The sequence below is a fragment of the Egretta garzetta genome, unplaced genomic scaffold (assembly GCF_000687185.1).
Source record: "Egretta garzetta isolate BGI_Z169 unplaced genomic scaffold, ASM68718v1 scaffold64, whole genome shotgun sequence".
NCBI classification, from domain to species: Eukaryota; Metazoa; Chordata; class Aves; order Pelecaniformes; family Ardeidae; genus Egretta; species Egretta garzetta.
In genome coordinates, this window is record NW_009259596.1 from 1,684,111 (window position 1) to 1,703,117 (window position 19,007).

At 39.1% G+C, this 19,007-nt stretch overlaps 1 protein-coding gene across 1 annotated transcript in view; it reads left to right on the forward strand.

The window, feature by feature from the left end:
- Positions 1–19,007, forward strand: part of PTPRZ1 (protein tyrosine phosphatase receptor type Z1) — a 102,364-nt gene that overhangs the window by 81,187 nt on the left and 2,170 nt on the right. Inside the window, exons 15-30 of the mRNA XM_035893713.1 lie at positions 1,401–1,486; positions 3,708–3,728; positions 3,896–3,992; positions 5,451–5,533; positions 6,287–6,421; positions 7,967–8,101; positions 8,558–8,721; positions 9,424–9,507; positions 11,136–11,271; positions 12,168–12,314; positions 14,289–14,382; positions 14,689–14,762; positions 15,779–15,907; positions 17,394–17,540; positions 17,831–17,973; positions 18,606–18,741. Coding sequence (XP_035749606.1) covers positions 1,401–1,486; positions 3,708–3,728; positions 3,896–3,992; positions 5,451–5,533; positions 6,287–6,421; positions 7,967–8,101; positions 8,558–8,721; positions 9,424–9,507; positions 11,136–11,271; positions 12,168–12,314; positions 14,289–14,382; positions 14,689–14,762; positions 15,779–15,907; positions 17,394–17,540; positions 17,831–17,973; positions 18,606–18,741 — 1,811 coding nt within the window. The remainder of the gene's footprint in view (positions 1–1,400; positions 1,487–3,707; positions 3,729–3,895; positions 3,993–5,450; positions 5,534–6,286; positions 6,422–7,966; positions 8,102–8,557; positions 8,722–9,423; positions 9,508–11,135; positions 11,272–12,167; positions 12,315–14,288; positions 14,383–14,688; positions 14,763–15,778; positions 15,908–17,393; positions 17,541–17,830; positions 17,974–18,605; positions 18,742–19,007) is intronic.

Consider the following 19,007-nt stretch of genomic DNA (forward strand, 5'->3'; position numbering starts at 1 on the left):
AGATAGTGTTACACATTGGTTCAGCTTCTCTTAGGCTTGACTGGATAAATTCACTTTTTATATTCAGATCTGTTCATGTAAGTGGGAGACCAGATGGATCTCAATACAAATCAACAAATTCTTCGTAACCGAAAGCTAGAATTATTAGGTGGCCTAAATGCTGAACATCTGTTGATGTAAATAACAGGTTCTTGTTCAATGTTTTTGATATTTCTTTCTCATATGAAACAGTGATAAAATTACAAATTGTGAAATAAACATATTTTTAATTCATGAAAGGCTTTAAAAAAAAAAGTTACCGTTCTTCAGAACCAAAACTAGCTGAAATAATGTCGTCCTTTAACAGGTAATTAGCAGAACAGATTACTTTGTTTATGTAGCATATTTGCAGGAAAGAGAAGATTAAAAGTCCCAAAGGTTTTTGACATGATCTCTGATTAGTGTTCTACACAAGAGTGTTTTTCTGTATTGGTATAAAGTAAAAAAGAGATGTCCTGAAATATAAACATCAGATGGAAAATTCAGAGTCGGTATCAGGACCTAGAAGTTGCATGAATCATATTTATTGGTTGAGAATGTAGATACTGTCTCTGCGGGTATCCAGAAAGTCTCAAATCTTTCACTTAAAACTTGAAGTATAAAGCCTGATATGAAAATTTGCAGTCAGTACTCCCGGTATCAGACCTAAGATTATTATCCATAGGTAATCATAGAAATCTGGGGAGAGTGGGGGGAAAAAATGCTACTGGAAGTACTCACTCATGCAGTAAAACATTAAAATTAGTTATTGTTTCCTTTGGATGCCAGTGCAAACAGGCAACACATCAGTTAAAATTATACTACTGGCACAATGCTGCATTAATTTAGTAGGCTTGGGACGACGTGGCAAGTCCATGCCCTGTATCAGAGTCCCAATGCAACATGAACCAGCCTAAAGCACCCAGGGTCCTCTGCCTGCTCATTCTCTCTTTACCAGTATTATTCAGAGCTCTGGTCCTACCCTCTCCAACCGAACATCTTGTAGCCAACTGCTAATCCTCCCATTTCCCCTTGACTTCAAGGTAGTTCTGAGTGCTCTTCAATTTACAGACAAGCTCAGCATCTTGCAGAATCATCACCTTGATTTGGGGAGCTTAAAGACAGAGCAAGACCTAGCAAAGCATTTTCTCTGTCTCCTTTCCAAATAGTCATTTAAAAATGCGTAATTGTTAGAGGATGATTTCAGAAATGTTAATGGTGTTAGAAGAGTGTTTTTATTTTTGTGAGAGCTGTATATCCAAAGTTCATGCCAAAAATTTTATTTCAGGATGTTGTGTGGATTGCCTACATTTAAACTTCTTTATGTATCACTGGCTTTTTATTCTTCATAAATATATTTTTTGTCTTTTCCCACCCCTAAGATGATGTTGGAGCAATTCCAATAAAGCATTTTCCAAAACATGTTGCAGATTTACATGCAAGTAATGGTTTTTCTGAAGAATTTGAGGTATGGCTCTATGGTGTCATCTTTCTTCTTAGCACATGCAAATAATGTTAAGTTTAAATGCCTGGAAACAAAGAACTGGGCCTGACATTCTGACTTGGCGACCAATTTCATAAATGCATGTAAATAAGAGTACTGTGAGCCCAGTAAGGACTGTTTATGCATGAAGACTAGGGAGGTTTATAAAAGCTAACAGGACTGGGATGCAAATGGGAATGTTTATCACTGTCACAAATACTAAATGATTGTGTGAATAAACTATGCAAAGATAATGCAATCTATATGGTTTAGCAGCTACAGTTGTAGAGCCAAAGCTTTTCCAACACTAATGTCAATTGAGTTTTGCAGAAGCTGCCCACATTTGCTTGCTCCATTTACAGAGAAAAAAATATGGGAGTAATTATGAGTACACGTGGCAAGACTTCTGATTAACAGGGAGCTAATGTAGTCTCCATAGGTGGTAGTGAAGGCTTTAAAGTTTCTTTCCTAAAATATATGGTTCATAAGAGGTATTTCAAAACTTTGAAACATATGCTCTCATCATATAATGTTACTGTCACCGTATGTAACTAATGAACCACATTGTTCTTCACATTCATATGCATTATAAGCAATTTAAGGATAGATATGTTCTAATTTAAGTCACGTAAACTAAACATTATAAAGCCCAACTCCATAATCAAAGCTGTGCTATTAAAAATCTTAACAAGTGATTTCTAACAAAATCAGTCATTTGGGACAGCAACAAGTTTTTTAATTGATCTCTATTCATTTAAAATATGATTTTAATATTCCTAGTAAAGAACGTCATAGTTTTGCATCTTTTGGTTTTGCTTTTGTTTCCCCAGCCAATGTGTTGTGATCTAATGGGCCAAAAATTCCATGTCATTCACCTAATCTTCATCAGCGTTTCTTCTCCGATTCATTAACATTCAGAATATCCATCTGATTGTGGGACCAAACTTGTAAATAGTTGTGAACGTCCAGTGCATGTTCATACATTACATATGCGCATACGGGACTGGGCTCCAGCCAGACTGGCTGTCAACAAGAGCAGATGTGGAAGGACTGTCTGTGTAAATGCGGTAGTAACAAAGTTCTTTCACCATTAGTGAGGACCGCAATACAGAAATCAAATTGTTCATCCTCAGTTGTTCTTTTCCTAAATTGCAGCAGTGATCCAAAGACCAAATACGCTGCATCTCCCTGAGCTACACCTACCCCATCTGACATTCGTGCTTGGTTTAACTATTACGAAAAAATTCAGTGCCCTTATCATTTCTTGGAGACCCTTTTTGACTTTACAGACTACCCCAGAATTAGTTTCCTGGTCTTTTCTCTACCGATAAAGAACTTAGAAGATGTGAAAAAATTGAGCTGTCTTTGCAGAGGCAGCATACATTTGGAGAGGAGAGTACAGGGGTGGTTCAGGGTTTTTTTTATTTATATCACTATAAAACAATTCATATTTAAAATCTAATTTTCAGGCTGGTAAACACTTTTCATATACAGACTTAAATAGCTGAAGGTGAAGGTGATCAATATTAAAATGAATCCTGAAAAGTCTTGGGAAACATTATTATAGTACTTTTAGTGATGACCATGTATTTTCTACTTAACAGTGTGGCCCTTATAAATGCTTGAGTTTCCTGTCAGTGAAAGCAATCAATAAAATAAAAATAGATTAATTTTGTACGTTTTATAGACTTCGTGCCTGTCTTTCTCAGGCCTGTCTCTCTCTTTATAAAAACGTTGGGTTCGTTGAGAAACTGCTGGCAGGCTGGGGGCTGTAATGCTGGCCCCGAGGCTGCCCTGCTCCCATGAAGGCTTTACAGCTGAATGCAACGAGAGCAAAAGCGTTCCACAGAGAAACTGATGCAGCTATAAGGACCAGTAACAAATCCAATGAACAGTTAGATATATAGATAATCTGGCTAAAGTCAGGGGTGTTGCTCATACATATAAGCTTTCAGCAGCCTAAGGTCTAACAATAAAGCTAAAGGTAGGAAAACAGATGCCAGCATTTTAACAAGAAAATTACCTCTTGTTTCCTGTAAGAGTTAAGTCAAAATATTCAGCTTTGTTGTTATTATGGAGATATATATTGCATGACCATAACTGTTTTCCATATAGTAATTGTAATTTATATAAACACTTTTATCCATTTGTTCTGTGCTGTGGAATTTGATTTTTTTTACTTTTTTTGCATTCATTCCCTCATTAGACACTGAAAGAGTTTTATCAGGTAAGGAATTATTTCACTGCATTTTTTTTTTAGCAATGAAGTAGTTGTAAAATATCATAGATAATTGGGTATAAGGTTGTGGTTCTTTTTGTGCTAACTTACTGTATTTTAAGACATTTTATGTATCTTAATACTTACTAAAGTATGACATGCATTTTTTTTTTCAGGAAATCCAGAGCTGTACTGTAGATCTAGGTATTACATCAGACAGCTCTAATCACCCCGACAACAAGAATAAGAATCGATACATAAACATCGTTGCTTGTAAGTAAATGCATCGTGGTTTGTTTAAGAAATAATTATAGACAAGCGTAGATTTACATGTTACTAGAGGGGGAAAAAAATACCTCTACACTGAAAGCTCTGGCTACTGATCAGCAAAATGCTTGGAGAGGAGCAGCATGAGATTTCACATCTCTTCAAGTTAGTCCTCTGGCATTCTGCTGCTTTGACAAGCATGTGTGAGCAAGACATGTTTGTGTCTTCTGTGGTGACCCAAAGGGAGTTGGGAGATCTCATTATAATGCCATTATAAAGCCAAAGAAGCTGTGTTTTGATTGCCAAAATTAATCCCTCTTTGAGCTGGAATAATGATGATTTATCCTCTCTAGGAACTTCACAATCCCTGGATGTATTTACCGTCATATATAAATATAAATGTACTGGGTTTATGTTGTACTGTGCCCTGCCACAATGTAATAGATCAGCTTCATTAGCCAGGAACTCTGTTTTCCCATCGCATTGTCCTTCTTCACTATCCCAGATTTTTTCTTTTCTGAAACACATCTATTCAGTTTTGTTAATCTCTTTTTGAAGCTGTTGCCTCTGGGCTCTTGATCATTTTGGTGGCTTAATAGATTTTTCTTAACTCTCTATAGTATTTCAACTTCATTCTGATAGCCAGAAACTCTAAATTAAATATATGTTCAGCATTCAACGTCACTAGAGCTTAGTAGAAAAAGAAACAGAATCAGCCCATCTGGCAGAAGACAATGTCAACCAGCAGCAAGAAATCCCATTCCACCTGGCTGAAGATGCCTCTAGAGGGACGGAAAGTCAGGGATTTTCCTCTGCCTCTCTGCATTTGTGCCTGATTGTACAAAAGGTGCCAACCCAGCGCCTTTTTTTATCAAAGGGCAGTGCGCGAGGAGCTTAGGGCAGCTCAAGTAGCAAGAATCACTCCGTGCAACTGGATCCAGTCCTTGTAGTCAGTGCAGGCTACAGAAAGCTTCAGCTCTCTCTGAGGTGGCCACTGCTGGGGCTTTTCAGCTGACCAGCTTCTCCAAGGTCCCATTGCTCTCCAGTCTCTGCTCTGGAATCAATGTGCCTGAACACTGGTGCCTACTGTCATTGGAGACATCCCACTGTGCCAGCTTGGCAGTCGTGGCACGGGACCTACAGCAGAGCCGTGCCCCTTCACAGGTGGCAGCTGGAGGCTGTAGGGGAATATGTTGCAGTGCTTAAAATGACCCCAGGTGCTGCTGTTCAGGCAACTAAATTCTGAATCCCTTGAATTCTTGGATTCATTAGTGTATTTTTCTGCAAACTAGAATTTTGAATCTGATTCATGCCTACGCACAGAGTGTTTACATATGTGATTGTCGCTGTATTAGTCTTATATATTGTAAAAATACATTTCAGTAATTTTTAAAAATATTTCTTGCAGAAAGAATATAATTGTTGCAGAAAGCTATGCTTATTTTCGCCCTTGTTTTACTACAGATGATCATACGAGGGTTAAGTTAGCACAGCTTGCAGAAAAGGATGGAAAACTGACTGATTACATTAATGCCAACTACGTTGACGTAAGTGCCTTTTTCTATCTGCCAGCCTATTCGTCTATCAACCTTTTTCTGTAAAAACTGATGTATGGAGGTGAATAGACTTAATTAAAAAAATCATGACAATATTACAGATTTTGTTAAAAAAAACCCTTTAATGCTCTAAGTTGAGCCTGCAAAGTTAAAACACAGGTAAAACTCCAATTCTTTCCTGAATCCATCTTGAAATTATGGCAGCTGCAGGTTAGTAAAGAGCTCTATGAAACAAAAAATGTTCTGTCACATCTGAATCATTTTAGAAGCATTTTGCCTCTGAATTTATATTGTTCTTTTATACATTTTTGGTAAGTGGTTAGTTCTTGTGTCTGAGATAATCTCATGAGAGGAAGATGCCATTTGGCTGAGAGCCTCACCGAGGTGCCATTTATTGAGTTTTCATTACCCGGTAATTTACATGCGAATGATCTTGATTCATTTTTTAAACCACTATCATAACAGATGACTCATAATCACTGTCATGTCAACATTCTGCCGGAAGGTGGGCACTTGAACATATATCCTAAGTGTTGGAATGATAAACATTGACATAACAGTTGCAGTCATATGTCATCTGGTACCACAGGGTTTCTGCGATTTGGATAGTTATAAATTCAAAAGTACTTAAAAGCTTTTGAGATTCTTTAAAAATAGATACATAAAATGTCATGTACTCCTCCCAACCTCCTTTTGCTCGCGGGCTGTGATTTGACAAGTGTCATTTGTTGTATTTCAATTTAGGGCTACAACAAGCCAAAAGCCTACATTGCAGCTCAAGGGCCACTAAAATCGACAGCAGAAGATTTCTGGAGAATGATATGGGAACATAACGTAGAAGTTATTGTGATGATAACTAATCTCGTTGAGAAAGGAAGGGTACGAGTACCTCTCTCTATTATTTATTTCTCTGATATTGATAGATCTACCTCTAGCAGACTCCCTTCTCTCTTTTAAAAATCTGGTTTAGGCATTTATTGAGCAAAAAGCAACAGTCTGTAGGAGTTGCTTGTACTAGGATTGGTTATAGGAGTATAAAGTTCAGGATTTGTAGTATGAAACTAAAGAAAACATTTAAATGCCATTGGCAACCATGAGTCTTGAAAATACTATGTTCTAACTACAAAAAAAAAGTCTTATGCTAAAAAAAATACCTTCTTGCATATATTTAGAAGGGACCAGACTATGGACCTTGTGCCACATTCTGCTAGCAGTCTGCTCTCCATCATTCTCTTTCTCAGGGGTGCCTTAACCCTGGAAAGAAGAAGGCTGTAGTTCAGGTGAATTTTTCTGGATATTCACTGGCTGTTCCCTGTTAACATCCCATGGGATAGGTTCCTTACCTACCACATGACTAGATACACGTTTGTCCAGTGAGACAAAATGAGGTCAAACCCAATCACAGGATGTGTGTTCCTCTGGTGGTGTGATGGGAGTATGCATGTACCCTGGGGTGACATGAGGACACATTGCACCACACTTGCCACATGCTGGCAGCAATGCCTAAAATGCATGTAAGTCTTGTCATATGACCTATAAAGCATCTATCAGCTGATACAGACACAGCAAATGCAGATGAGGGCCACACTGGGAGTACCACTTCATTTATAATATAAACATATACTCTTCTAGTACTTCTAGAGAAGGCCATACAGCTACCCAACCAAAAGGCTGGACATCACAGCTCTCTACTGTATATTCTGGCTGCACACAAGCTCATTCTTACCGTTGCTGGTCGGATATCAGATATCTTCAGGAGAAAAGAAAATGGCCTCAGCTTGCACCAGGGGAGGTTTAGATTGGACATTAGGAAAAAATTCTTCCCCTAAAGGGTTGTTAAGCATTGGAATGGGCTGCCCAGGGAAGTGGTTAAGTTTCCATCCCTGGAGGCATTCAAAAGATGGGTAGATGAGGTGCTTAGGAACATGGTTTAGTGGTGGGATGGCAGGGTTAGGTTAATAGTTGGACTTGATGATCTTAAAGGTCTTTTCCAACCTAAATGATTCTATGATTCTATGTAAGTATGCTCTGCCCATGCTGTGAACTAACCAAAAGCCACATGCGACTCTACCGACTTGAATGTATTCCTATTTATTCTATAGATTATCTATTAGTTTCTTTAGATTTCAGAGTGCCTATAGAATGGCAAGTTCCACAATATTAGAGCCCTTTAACTCTGATGGTATGATTTAAATCTCCCTTTTTGGAGTATTCCAAAACACACAGCCATCTCTCTTTACAGCATAAAATACACATCATTTGTTCTCTTACACTGAAGATTGTGTCTATGATAAACTGGGTATATTGAGAGTCCCTGTATGGTTTTGTGGTTGACTGTTGTCTTAAATTTGAACATTTCAGCTTGCTAATTTGACATTTTGTTTGCTTTCTCTTTTTCTCTGTTTTTCATTCACTTTCTAACAGAGAAAATGTGACCAGTACTGGCCTGCCGAAGGTAGCGAAGAATATGGGAACTTCTTGGTTACTCAGAAGAGCGTTCATGTGCTTGCCTATTACACTGTGAGGAGTTTTACTCTTAGAAACACCAAGATCAAAAAGGTTTGTGGCAGCCTGAAAACATAGTTTAGGCAAAAGAGGGTGTTAAAAGTTGCTCAGAATACTTTTTAAGGCAGTTGGCAGGTCTTTTCTGTTATAAAGCTGAATCCTATAGGTCTCAGCCAGCCAAGATGCTCATCAACTTCAGAGTTAATTTGACCAGATCAAGAAATTGAGAAGATACTGGCTTGTAGTGCTGCTGTGATGTAGGACCGTCAATGCTCTCAGCCTTTCTCTATGGCTTTCTAAGGGACAGTGCCAGGTCATTTTTCCATTCAGAGGGCAAGCTGATGGCCTTCCTCTTCTCTTTGAAAGCTGGAATATTCAGAGCTAGGTGACACACTGCTAACTAAATAGGGTCAGTACTAATTCAATAACTATCAGGCACAGAAATAAAATTATGAAGAGTTGCCATTCAGACATGGGCTGCTTACGTATGGAATTATTTTTCTGTTGCAGGGTTCCCAGAAAGGGAGGTCTAGTGGACGTATAGTAACTCAGTACCATTATACCCAGTGGCCTGACATGGGTGTTCCAGAATACACGCTGCCCGTGCTCACCTTCGTGCGGAAGGCATCGCATGCCAAGCGCCACGCTGTCGGGCCCGTTGTGGTTCATTGCAGGTGTGCTTTTTACCGCCATAAGGTTCACTCCGCTTTTGTTTTGCAGAAAAAAGAATTTTTCAGTGGTGGGTTAAGCAAAATTTCACTCTCACATTTAACAATTTCTGATGGAATAAGATTAATTTCTTAGCTGATACTTCTATTCTTGGTAAGGCCAACTAATCAGCTGTCTGTGCCACTTCTATAAATCTCCATAAAGAAGATGCTGCTGCTCTGCACTATGTTCTTTTTTTTGCAAAAATGCTTTTCTTTTTACTTTTTTGCACATTTCTATACTGCTCTCTTGATTGCTATGAGCTTACCAGATACATATATAGCAGTAATTGTTTCATTTCTGCAAATATATCATTAGGATGTTTTTGGCTCATGCTTTCTTTGGTGCAGGGATACTCTGTAATCCTAAGAGGAGCTCTGTCCACAAAAGAAGACTCACTCTATTCCTGGCTGAACTACAACTCTGCTGTTTTTAACATTACTCTGCGCTCTAGCAGTCATTTGCAATGGAGGAGCATTCTGGGGAACAGTTTGAGGTCTGCATGTGCCGCAGTGTGCAGGCAGGTGGTCTGTCAGTGCTCACTAAAACTGGGCAGCTCAGGGAAAATTGGTTAAAAAGGGCTTGTAGGGCCTGGAATGACTTCACAATGCCCGTGAAGGACCGGGTTATTGTAAAATATATAAGCAGGTTCTGGTTTTCCACTGTAGTACCTCACCTTTGATGGAACATTTGGAAAGAGAACCTCCTCATGAATTCTGTCCTTCTGGAGCTGACTCTGAGGAAGCCAACAGGTAAAGTCGCCTCACAAATGCTGCAAATGGAGATATTTTATTTCTGGGATGATCTAATCTGACTGAAATCTGTTTTTAGCTCGGAAAATGAAAATTGCACATTTTGGTTGTTCTGCTGCTAGCTACATCCTGCCTGATCTTGGGAAGTTCAAAATAAGAGTTTCCCCAAAATGCCAAGTCTGAGATCTATGCCAGCGGGCTGAGAGATCAGCAATACTTTCTAAGTCAATTAAATTGAGTTTTTAAAAAGTGAACAGTGGTAAGTTGTGTGGCTTCAGTCAGACCTCTCCATTGGGTCATAGGTATAACTCACCTCTGTCTGTAGGCAGTTTTGTTCAGCTTTTAGTTCATCTGTCCCCATGCACTATGGAATTTCAAAGGAGTCATCTCATGTTAGAAATGTAACTTTTATTTGTCTCTACAGGGTATATGGAGGACACAGATGACAAACCTCATGAAACTTTTTTTAGCTATTTTTATGTTTTGCTACTTTTCATGTTTTATCTTTCCTAGCAAGTACAGATGGTGTCTGTAATCTTTATACTTTTTTGTGTCTGACAGTGTGTTAATAACCTGGACCTTTCAGGTTTGTATCCCGTTTATTTAGACAGTGCATTACAGCAGCCTGAGCTCACACTACCCATACTTTGTGCCACCTCCATGGAAGAAATGAGATGACTGAATTAGCATGTATGGCCTGAGCTTGGATCTGCCCCTAAGGGACCATGCAGACCCAGCACAGTGTTGCTGTCAAGTTACATGTACCAATACACGTAACATTTCCTCATAACTTAGAGGGGAATTACAACTAATTCCCATATACAACAAGATAACAAAAAAATGACCTCTTGACCTTGTACTCCCTACCCAGATGTTTTATGAAAGAAGAAGTTGGGGTTTAATCTTACCGTACAGCCAGTTTTATGTTAAATGAGTCAGAGTTCATAACAGGAGAGAGTTTATTAACCCTTTCTTCTGCATCTTCCCTTTTGAAGAAGGGGGATTTATTATTTTTATTGCTTGCCATCTTAGCTGTGTCTGAAGAGTGGTAAGTTTTTTCTCTTGCAGATGTGCTCTGATGACCTCTAGGGGTCCCTTCCAACCCAAAACATTCTATGACTCTATGTACCTTCAGCAACTCTGCTGCTTCCTGGGGTTTTCCTCAGACCGGTGTCTTTGAAATCTCCTGTATCTGTACTGGGTGGCATAATGCAACTGTTCCTTTAAAGTGATGTGTGTTTCAACATAGAAGAACTCGAGCACATTAACCGTGCCCAAATGCTGCCGTATGCCACCCTTTCTAGGTATACTTGACAAAGTATCCCAAAGAATATCAGAAGCCTGAAAATTGCAGACCTGCAGGAAACCCCTTAGTTCTATTTCAATTGATACTTTAAACATTGTTTGAGAAAATGATCTTTAGATCTATTCTTGCACAGAGAAAAAGATGAGTTTGAAAGATTTTTCTTTATTATCAGCCTCGAAGTTTTAGCAAAGTATCTCCTGTAATAAACTATTTGAAAAGGAAAATCTTCCCTACAAAAATTTGTTGAAAAAGCTCTGTGTAAGAAACAGTTCTTTTCATTACTGTTTTGCTTCAGGCTCACGATTATTTTTTTGTTTTGTAGTGCTGGTGTTGGAAGGACAGGCACATACATAGTGTTAGACAGCATGCTGCAGCAAATTCAGCATGAAGGGACAGTCAACATATTTGGATTCTTAAAACACATACGTACCCAAAGGAACTACTTGGTGCAGACTGAGGTAAGAATGAAATATATATAGCAAGAGACTATTACAGACTATTTCTGTTTGCAGGAGGAGAGATGATGCAGTCCTCGTTATGGCACCACTAGACAGAGTGGCAGCCAGTCACCAGACTGGACTTTCCCTTTTGCTTCCCTTGTTTTTATAGAGACAGCCTTCTAGTCTTGCTTAGAGCAATGCACTAGAAATTACCTGTTTGTGGGCTTTTGTCTGTTTATTAAGGAGGACTCAGAAGAGAGAAGGTCTGTATAAATCCCACTTTCTTGGCAGGGCATGCATTTTTGTCGTAGATTTTTTTTTAAGGAAACACCATTGTCAAGTGTTCAGGTCTTCACTGAACCTGATCAAACAGTTGATATCAGGCAATGAAAAGTAGGGAAAAAAGCTATTTTAGGCAGAAGATTATCTATAGCTGCTTTAAACTGAAGATTATATATAGAATAGTGAAAGACCAGAAGAAAACAATAAGGATGACAGCAGGGCATTTGAAAGTCTATTTCAGGTTTCAAGAACAAGGTGGTTTGATTCCCCAGTGCCTTTCAATAGAAAAAAAGGTAATCAACAACAGCATGGGCACTTGTTCCAAAGGATGTGAGAGAGAAAATAGAGGACAGCGGTAGGAGCTGGGAGTGATCACTTTATTGCAAGAAAGGCAGGGAGAGGCGCGTAGCAAGCTGACTTGAAAATTTGACTCAAGGCTCTGCCTGCATTTTTAGCTCTGTCCTGTGAACATGAGATGCCACAGGCAGTGGGGGATTTGGTATTATATCATATATACATTGCACGTGTAGTTCAGCTGTGAAGAAATACTGACCACGGCAGAAGTGGCAGCTTAGCCAGAGGTGCCCGGGGGTATCTGAAAATAATTAGAGCTCGGATGTTTGGTTTTATAGGAGCAATACATCTTCATTCACGACGCATTGGTCGAAGCGATTCTCAGTAAAGAAACAGAAGTCCTTGAGACTCACATTCATGCCTATGTTAATTCTCTCTTGATACCTGGACCAACAGGAAAGACCAGACTGGAGAAACAATTCAAGGTGAGCTCTCCAAGATACTAAGACGAAAAGCTTTAGGCTTGCAATCTTGAATGACTTAAAAGTAGATATCTCAACACAACTTAGCTTTCACTATCTAAAATTTAACTGCTGATCCTAATTCAGAGCACTTTAACAAATGCATGCAGTCAGTTGGGACAAAAGAGTTATCTGCATACTCCTAAACAAGGAATTTAAAAAAAAAAAACAAAACCAAGAGTATGAGAAGTAGGCCGGTAAGTAGATTTTTGGAAATCTGACTACCTGCCTTTGCCTTTACCCAAAGATAAAACAACAGTCTGGAAAGATGTCATTATGGAAAAAATGTCATGAGCTATATTGGTCGATCAACATATTCCCCTCAGTGTACAGCACAGGCTAGAAGACAGACTTCACCTCAGCAGGCGATCAGTGAACGCTTTGGCGCTTGTGGATCTGGAGATCAGTTTGTACATGCATGGGACTTTCAGTCACCCAGAGAAAGAGCAGACCCAGCCGGGTAACAGCCCAGAGTCAATGAGAGAATGAGCTCATTGACCCCTGGAGAGAACGGGAAGCCTAGCTCGCTCGCTGGGTCACTTGCAGAGGAAACACAGAAATACCTACCTTTTCAAATGAATTTGCATTCAGAGAAGTAAATCACACTTAAATCTTTTCCAGAGTATGTGGTAAACCAGACCTTGCTCTCCCTAATTTAACAGGAAATTATTTATTAGAACCTTTCTCTCTAAGGATTTCAAGTTTAAGGAGGACTGCATGGGATAATGTGTATTCTTTCTACAATTACCTATTGGATCATAAGTAAAAAACTTAAGCAGATAAGTCTGTAGATAATGTCAGTACATAATGAGGCTATGAAAAATATTAATATATTTATTTTCTGAAGTATTTTGTTCACATAGGCACAATAACTAGTATTTCTTCAACATAATGAACAATACAGAGCTACAGAATAGGAGCAACATACCAAAGGATTTCACAGTTTGCTGCTGTACTGGCTTGAATGATCTGACAGTGTTGCACTTTTTCCTAGGGAAGAGTAGGGACTCTTATCTCAACTGTGATGTGCTTGGAGCAATAAGGATCCCACCTTTCCTACACAGATGAAAGAATAAAACATGTAATATATACAAAGAGTGTGTAAATATATATAAACACAGAGTGTGCATTGCAAATTGGAGGAGCCATGTAGAGCTCCAATTTCAAGAGCTTAAATAATATCAGAAAGGGACACGGTTCATCAATCTCATTTTCCTTTGCAAGTAAAAATTATTAGAATAATAACAAAAATGTGGAGTCTTGTTTTACTGAAGAACTGTTGTAGATGAAAAAAATTGTGGTCTAATTCATTTTGATGGAACTTCCCTGCTATACTGTCTATTTTCCCAAAACAAGCAGCTTCTGAAAGCTACACATGCCCAGCCAGAAAACTCTTGTGGATTCTTTTGAACATTCTGATTAATCTGGTTGATTTCTCTAGCAATAAAAAAAAAACCCTAAAAGCTAGGAAAAACCTCCTTTCCAAACTTACCACATGCCTGAGCACATCATTGTGGTGCTTGTACGTATATACTCATTCCTTCTCATACTCTTGTCTATTTGAATTGTATTAGTTGAAAGAAGCAAGCCCCCCAGACCAGTCCTATTTCTATTTAGAGTTACACAAACAGCTGTGCAGGCAAACTGGGAGTGACACCAGGATGGCAAGAAGCACTGGGGGGGCTGGATATGGAACAACGTAAAGTGGCATTTCCTTCAAAGACATGCTTATGGAACTAGGGCTCAAGAATCTTTTGAACTGATAGAACAGTGAATAAAAAAGTTTTTGATGACTTGCTAAGTAGTTTAGCCAGATAACTAGATACCTAAAGTTAAGAGACAGCTAACCGGCAATACATGCACCCTTCTGTTTAATGCGGATAAGGAAGGAACAGCTTTTGTACAGTTACCTGGTGTTTTTTACCTTCATTGTTTCAGTTACTGAGCCAGTCTAACACACAGCAGTGCGATTATTCAACTGCACTCAAACAGTGTAACAGAGAAAAGAACCGAACTTCATCCATCATTCCTGGTAAGCTTGTTCAAATTGCCTTCTCTGGGTGGCAAAATGTTTATGAACTGCATGTGCTGTACCATTAATCTTGCCTCAGCAAGAACTGAAGACATCTGCATTGGTATGGAGCAATGTTCTGTAAAGTAGTTTTAGGGAAGAAATGATTGAAGTACTACACGTAGGAAAACAAAATAGATGGGTGGACAACACTTTATCCTGATGGATGGAGCTAAGTGTTATCATTACTATGAGATATGTGAGATAATTGCTATAATATCTGAGTCATTGCAACAGACGTACTAGTTCGTGACTTTTTTTTTACAGTGGAAAGATCTCGAGTGGGTATCTCATCACTGTCTGGTGAAGGGACAGACTACATCAATGCTTCCTACATTATGGTAAGTCAGTTGACTGTATTGGTGAAAACCAATGTCCCATTGTATAGCTGTTTGCAGAGCTGCCATGGTTAGCGTGGCACAGTCCTGATTTTGAAAGCTCCTGTCTTCCATTATTCACTCTGCATGAAAGACTTACTTCCCCCAGGAAATGTTATTACTGTTATTACTGGGTTTAAGTTTGGTTAAGTGCATTGCATTTGAACAATCTGCAGAACCAGAAATCCCATCATATTTTTAAAAAATGGTACAGCTAAATGCCACCTATGGAAGGATCATTTAAGGTGAGCTAAAAGTGTTAGCTAACAAGTCAGTTTTTAACGGCTATACTGTGGTTTGCCTTCCTGCCAGCTCATCTTACAGAGCTTTTGCAACTGGCATAGCCCAAGGCACCATAGCTCACCAGCTTTCCATTATCTTTTTGTTCCCTGGGTTTTCTTTAACTCTTTTTCCCCTCATTAGCTGAGAGGGAGGAGTAAATGCTTGCTGGACATTCAGGAAGGAGATGGGAAAGCTCCCTGCAGTGCTGTGTATGCATGATCCTGCACCAGGTGCACTAGTGCAAAGAAACTCTCTTTTGTGGGAAGAAGGTGATCTGGGACATCTGTACAAGTTGAGAGATGGCCTGGGATTTCTGAAGATCCTTCAAGTATTCTTTTATTTGTTTCAGGTTGCCAGCTCCTCGGGAAGGCTGGCTAATGTACAACAATTAGCATGTGTGTAGGAGTTGATATATTTTCATTCTGAGTTGGCTGTTCAACTCTCCACTGATTTCTTTTCTTTTTTTTTTTAATCCATTTTTTTGAGCTTTTAAAAATTGTTTCAGTGTAACTGATTTTATTCTTTTAATCTGCAAAATACTGCAATGGAAGTTTTACAGTCTTCTAATATTTGCAGGAAGCCAAAAGAGGCGCAAGTCTGCAATTTATTCTCTAGACTTCTGTCTCTGTCCACTAGAAGCTTCCTTTAAATGTTAATAGTTGGGCATCAGTTCTGAGTCTGTTGATTTTGTTTTACAGGGTTATTATCAAAGTAATGAATTCATTATTACCCAGCATCCCTTACTACACACTATCAAGGATTTCTGGAGGATGATATGGGACCATAATGCCCAGCTAATAGTCATGCTCCCTGATAGCCAGAATATGGTAAGTTTTCTGGCTGATTGTTATGGGTTTATGTATTAATTTTATTAGTATTACCATTTTGAAATATGCAGAACATGAGACAGTATCTTGGATTTGGGAGGAAAAAAATTAAAAATTAATAACACCATACTGAGTGTAAAATCCCAAAATCATCTAGCAGAAATCTGGAGATCCTTGTCTGGGCAGATTGCAGCTGGCATGAGAAAGTATTGAATCATTCCTGTAAAATTAATAAGAAGAGCCAAACAGCAGAAGTAACCTTTATGGAAGGTCAGTTTTCACTCCAGGACTTTTACTTCAGTTGTAATGTGGCTTCTTCGGCCATTATTAGGAAAGGGGAGAAATATGAGGTTGTTTCTCTTGCTCATCTCCTGAACAAACAAATGTTTAGCAGGGATTTGTCCAACTCTAAACAGCAAAGGAAGCCCACGTGTTCATCCTGCATGTGTATTTTAATAACAAATGAATATGTTTGTCAGTTACTAGAAATGCAGGAATATCTGAGAGCTTTTAGGTTGGCACTTGGAGAAATCTTGAGGTGTGAGAGGGCATTGTGTTTGGTAATGAGTTTGGAGGAAAGCCATGCAAATGCTTTGGAGAGTCTTGTGTGACTGGAAAAACATGTACACCCAAGACAATTTTCATCAAATGTTTCATGAATGTTACACTTCCCATAAAACAGATGGATTATTAAGTTAGTCCTTGTAATAAGGGAAGTTGTTTTGCCAGGAGAAGCTGGTTCATTAGGATCCCGGTAAGAAAGACGCTCGGACTCTGTAAAGTATCATTTAAAATGCTACTTGTTAGAGCTATCACTATAAAGGAGAGGGTAGTGTGGATAATCTTATACCCCATCAGATAGATGCTGGGAACCCCGCATCGTGCAGCACTGAATGTGTCTCTGATCAAGGTACATCACACCATGCAGCTCCCATCCATGGAGGGGTTACCCCCCTTTTGGTCATTCAAACTATTACAGGATTTTTCTTAAAAGAAATCAATTCTGTTCATCATTTCTGCTGTCAAACTGAAAGGATGTTCTCATGAGAGCTTCTTGCTGCGCTTTTAGATAACCCCAAGGCCACACCAAGTGGCATAATCGTCGGTACAGAGCGGGAGCTGCCTGCAGGCTCCTACGTTGCAATCCACCAGCTAAGTTTGTCCCGTGGCCATGGGCCATGGGCAGGACCACACAGCCCGGAGGCCAGGCTGGACGTGTGGCACAGCGCAGCACAGCACATGTTGACCGTTACCAGGGTCACTATCTCCATGGGGTACAGTGGGCTTCTGGTCAGGATCACTACAGAGGTGTCTGAAAACCAACACTTGTGATGTTTGTAATCCCACTCAAATTTTGATTTGTCAATTTAAATCTAGCTGGATGCATTGATGACGTGACACATTATGTATTACATTGGATTAAGTTTTATTTTAACAGCTCAACATTACTTACTTTTATGGCTTCTTTTTTTTTTTTTTCTTGGAGGCTGAAGATGAATTTGTATACTGGCCAAATAAAGATGAACCTATAAACTGTGAGAGTTTCAAAGTTACTATGATTGCTGAAGAACACAAGTGTCTGTCTAATGAGGAGAAGCTCATAATCCAAGACTTTATTTTAGAAGCTACACAGGTAACGCTGTCATAAACATGTACTCAGGACTTGATTTGTTAAAGGTAATGCCTACATTTTGTTACATTTTCTATGGTAAATGAGTGATAAAATTCCATGCCCTTGAAACACCCAGGGAGGGAGTAGCCTCTATAGGTAATGTGGTGACATGGAGAATAAGGTGGTCCAACCGCCACAGCAGTGGGATTCAGGATCTGGAGACTGGAGCCAGACTGGAACAGTGTGAAGGATAAGAATAGAGACAGTCAATCTTTAATCAAATTGATTTATGGTTTTTTTCACTCTTTTAGGATGACTATGTACTTGAAGTGAGACATTTTCAGTGTCCAAAATGGCCAAATCCTGATAGTCCGATTAGTAAAACTTTTGAACTGATCAGCATCATCAAAGAGGAAACTTCCAACCGTGATGGACCCATGATTGTACATGACGAGTAAGAACTGCACTTTTCAGTTTGCTTTGATATTTTTCTGTAGAACCATCCCTTCATCTCATTTAGAGCAAAAGCTGCTGAAACAAGGCACAAAGTCTGCACCTAACAATTGTGCTGCTGCTTCTGTTTCAGCTGTATCAACAAGGGAAACATTTTTATTTTATCACACTTTAATGTTTTCTGTACAATTCTATCATTTTGATACTCCAGATGATTGTCCAGAAGGGCACTGGAGAAGAAATCAATCAGGACTTCATTGTCTATTATTGAAAGAAGTAAGACTATTTAGATGAGGCACCTTACCCTTCTCCAGCTGTTTAATAATGGCCAAAAATACTGAAATGTTGAAATACTGAAGGACCTGAGGCCTTCAGGATTTGGTTAGTAGAGGACTGTAGGGAAGTAACTCTAAGACTGTCTTTTAAAGACTCTCCAGAAGCTGTAGCCAGGTGCTATGAAGGTTGTGTTAAGGCACTGCTGGGCAGGCCTATTTCAGAAAGTGTAAAGATCACATGACAGAAATTAATCTTATCAGTTTACCCTGGATTTTGTATTTTCTCCAGATGTAGGAACTTGATCCAGTTTCTAGAGCCTTTTTTTTTGTGTTTCTTTTTTATTTTTTTCTTTACAAGGCATGGAGGGGTGACAGCAGGCACTTTCTGTGCACTAACAACACTGATGCATCAGCTGGAAAATGAGAACTCAGTGGATGTTTACCAGGTAGCGAAGATGATAAATTTGATGAGGCCTGGAGTCTTTACAGACATTGTAAGTAATAAGCAAAATGTGTGCATATTTTTTTTCCTGTGTGCTATTATTAGCATGGGCAACATTACAAAACCACTGGCATCTTAGTTTCTGTGTGAGTTAATCAAAAATGTCTTCCAGAGGTGCTGTAGTGGACCTGCTGGTCATACCAAAACAAAGCATTTCCTGTGAAAACCTGTTAGTGGTTATCAAGTGGTCATATTCAAAATGTGCAGAGTTGCCACCAATCATCATAAAATCTGCACTAGGTCATGTAAACACAGGTT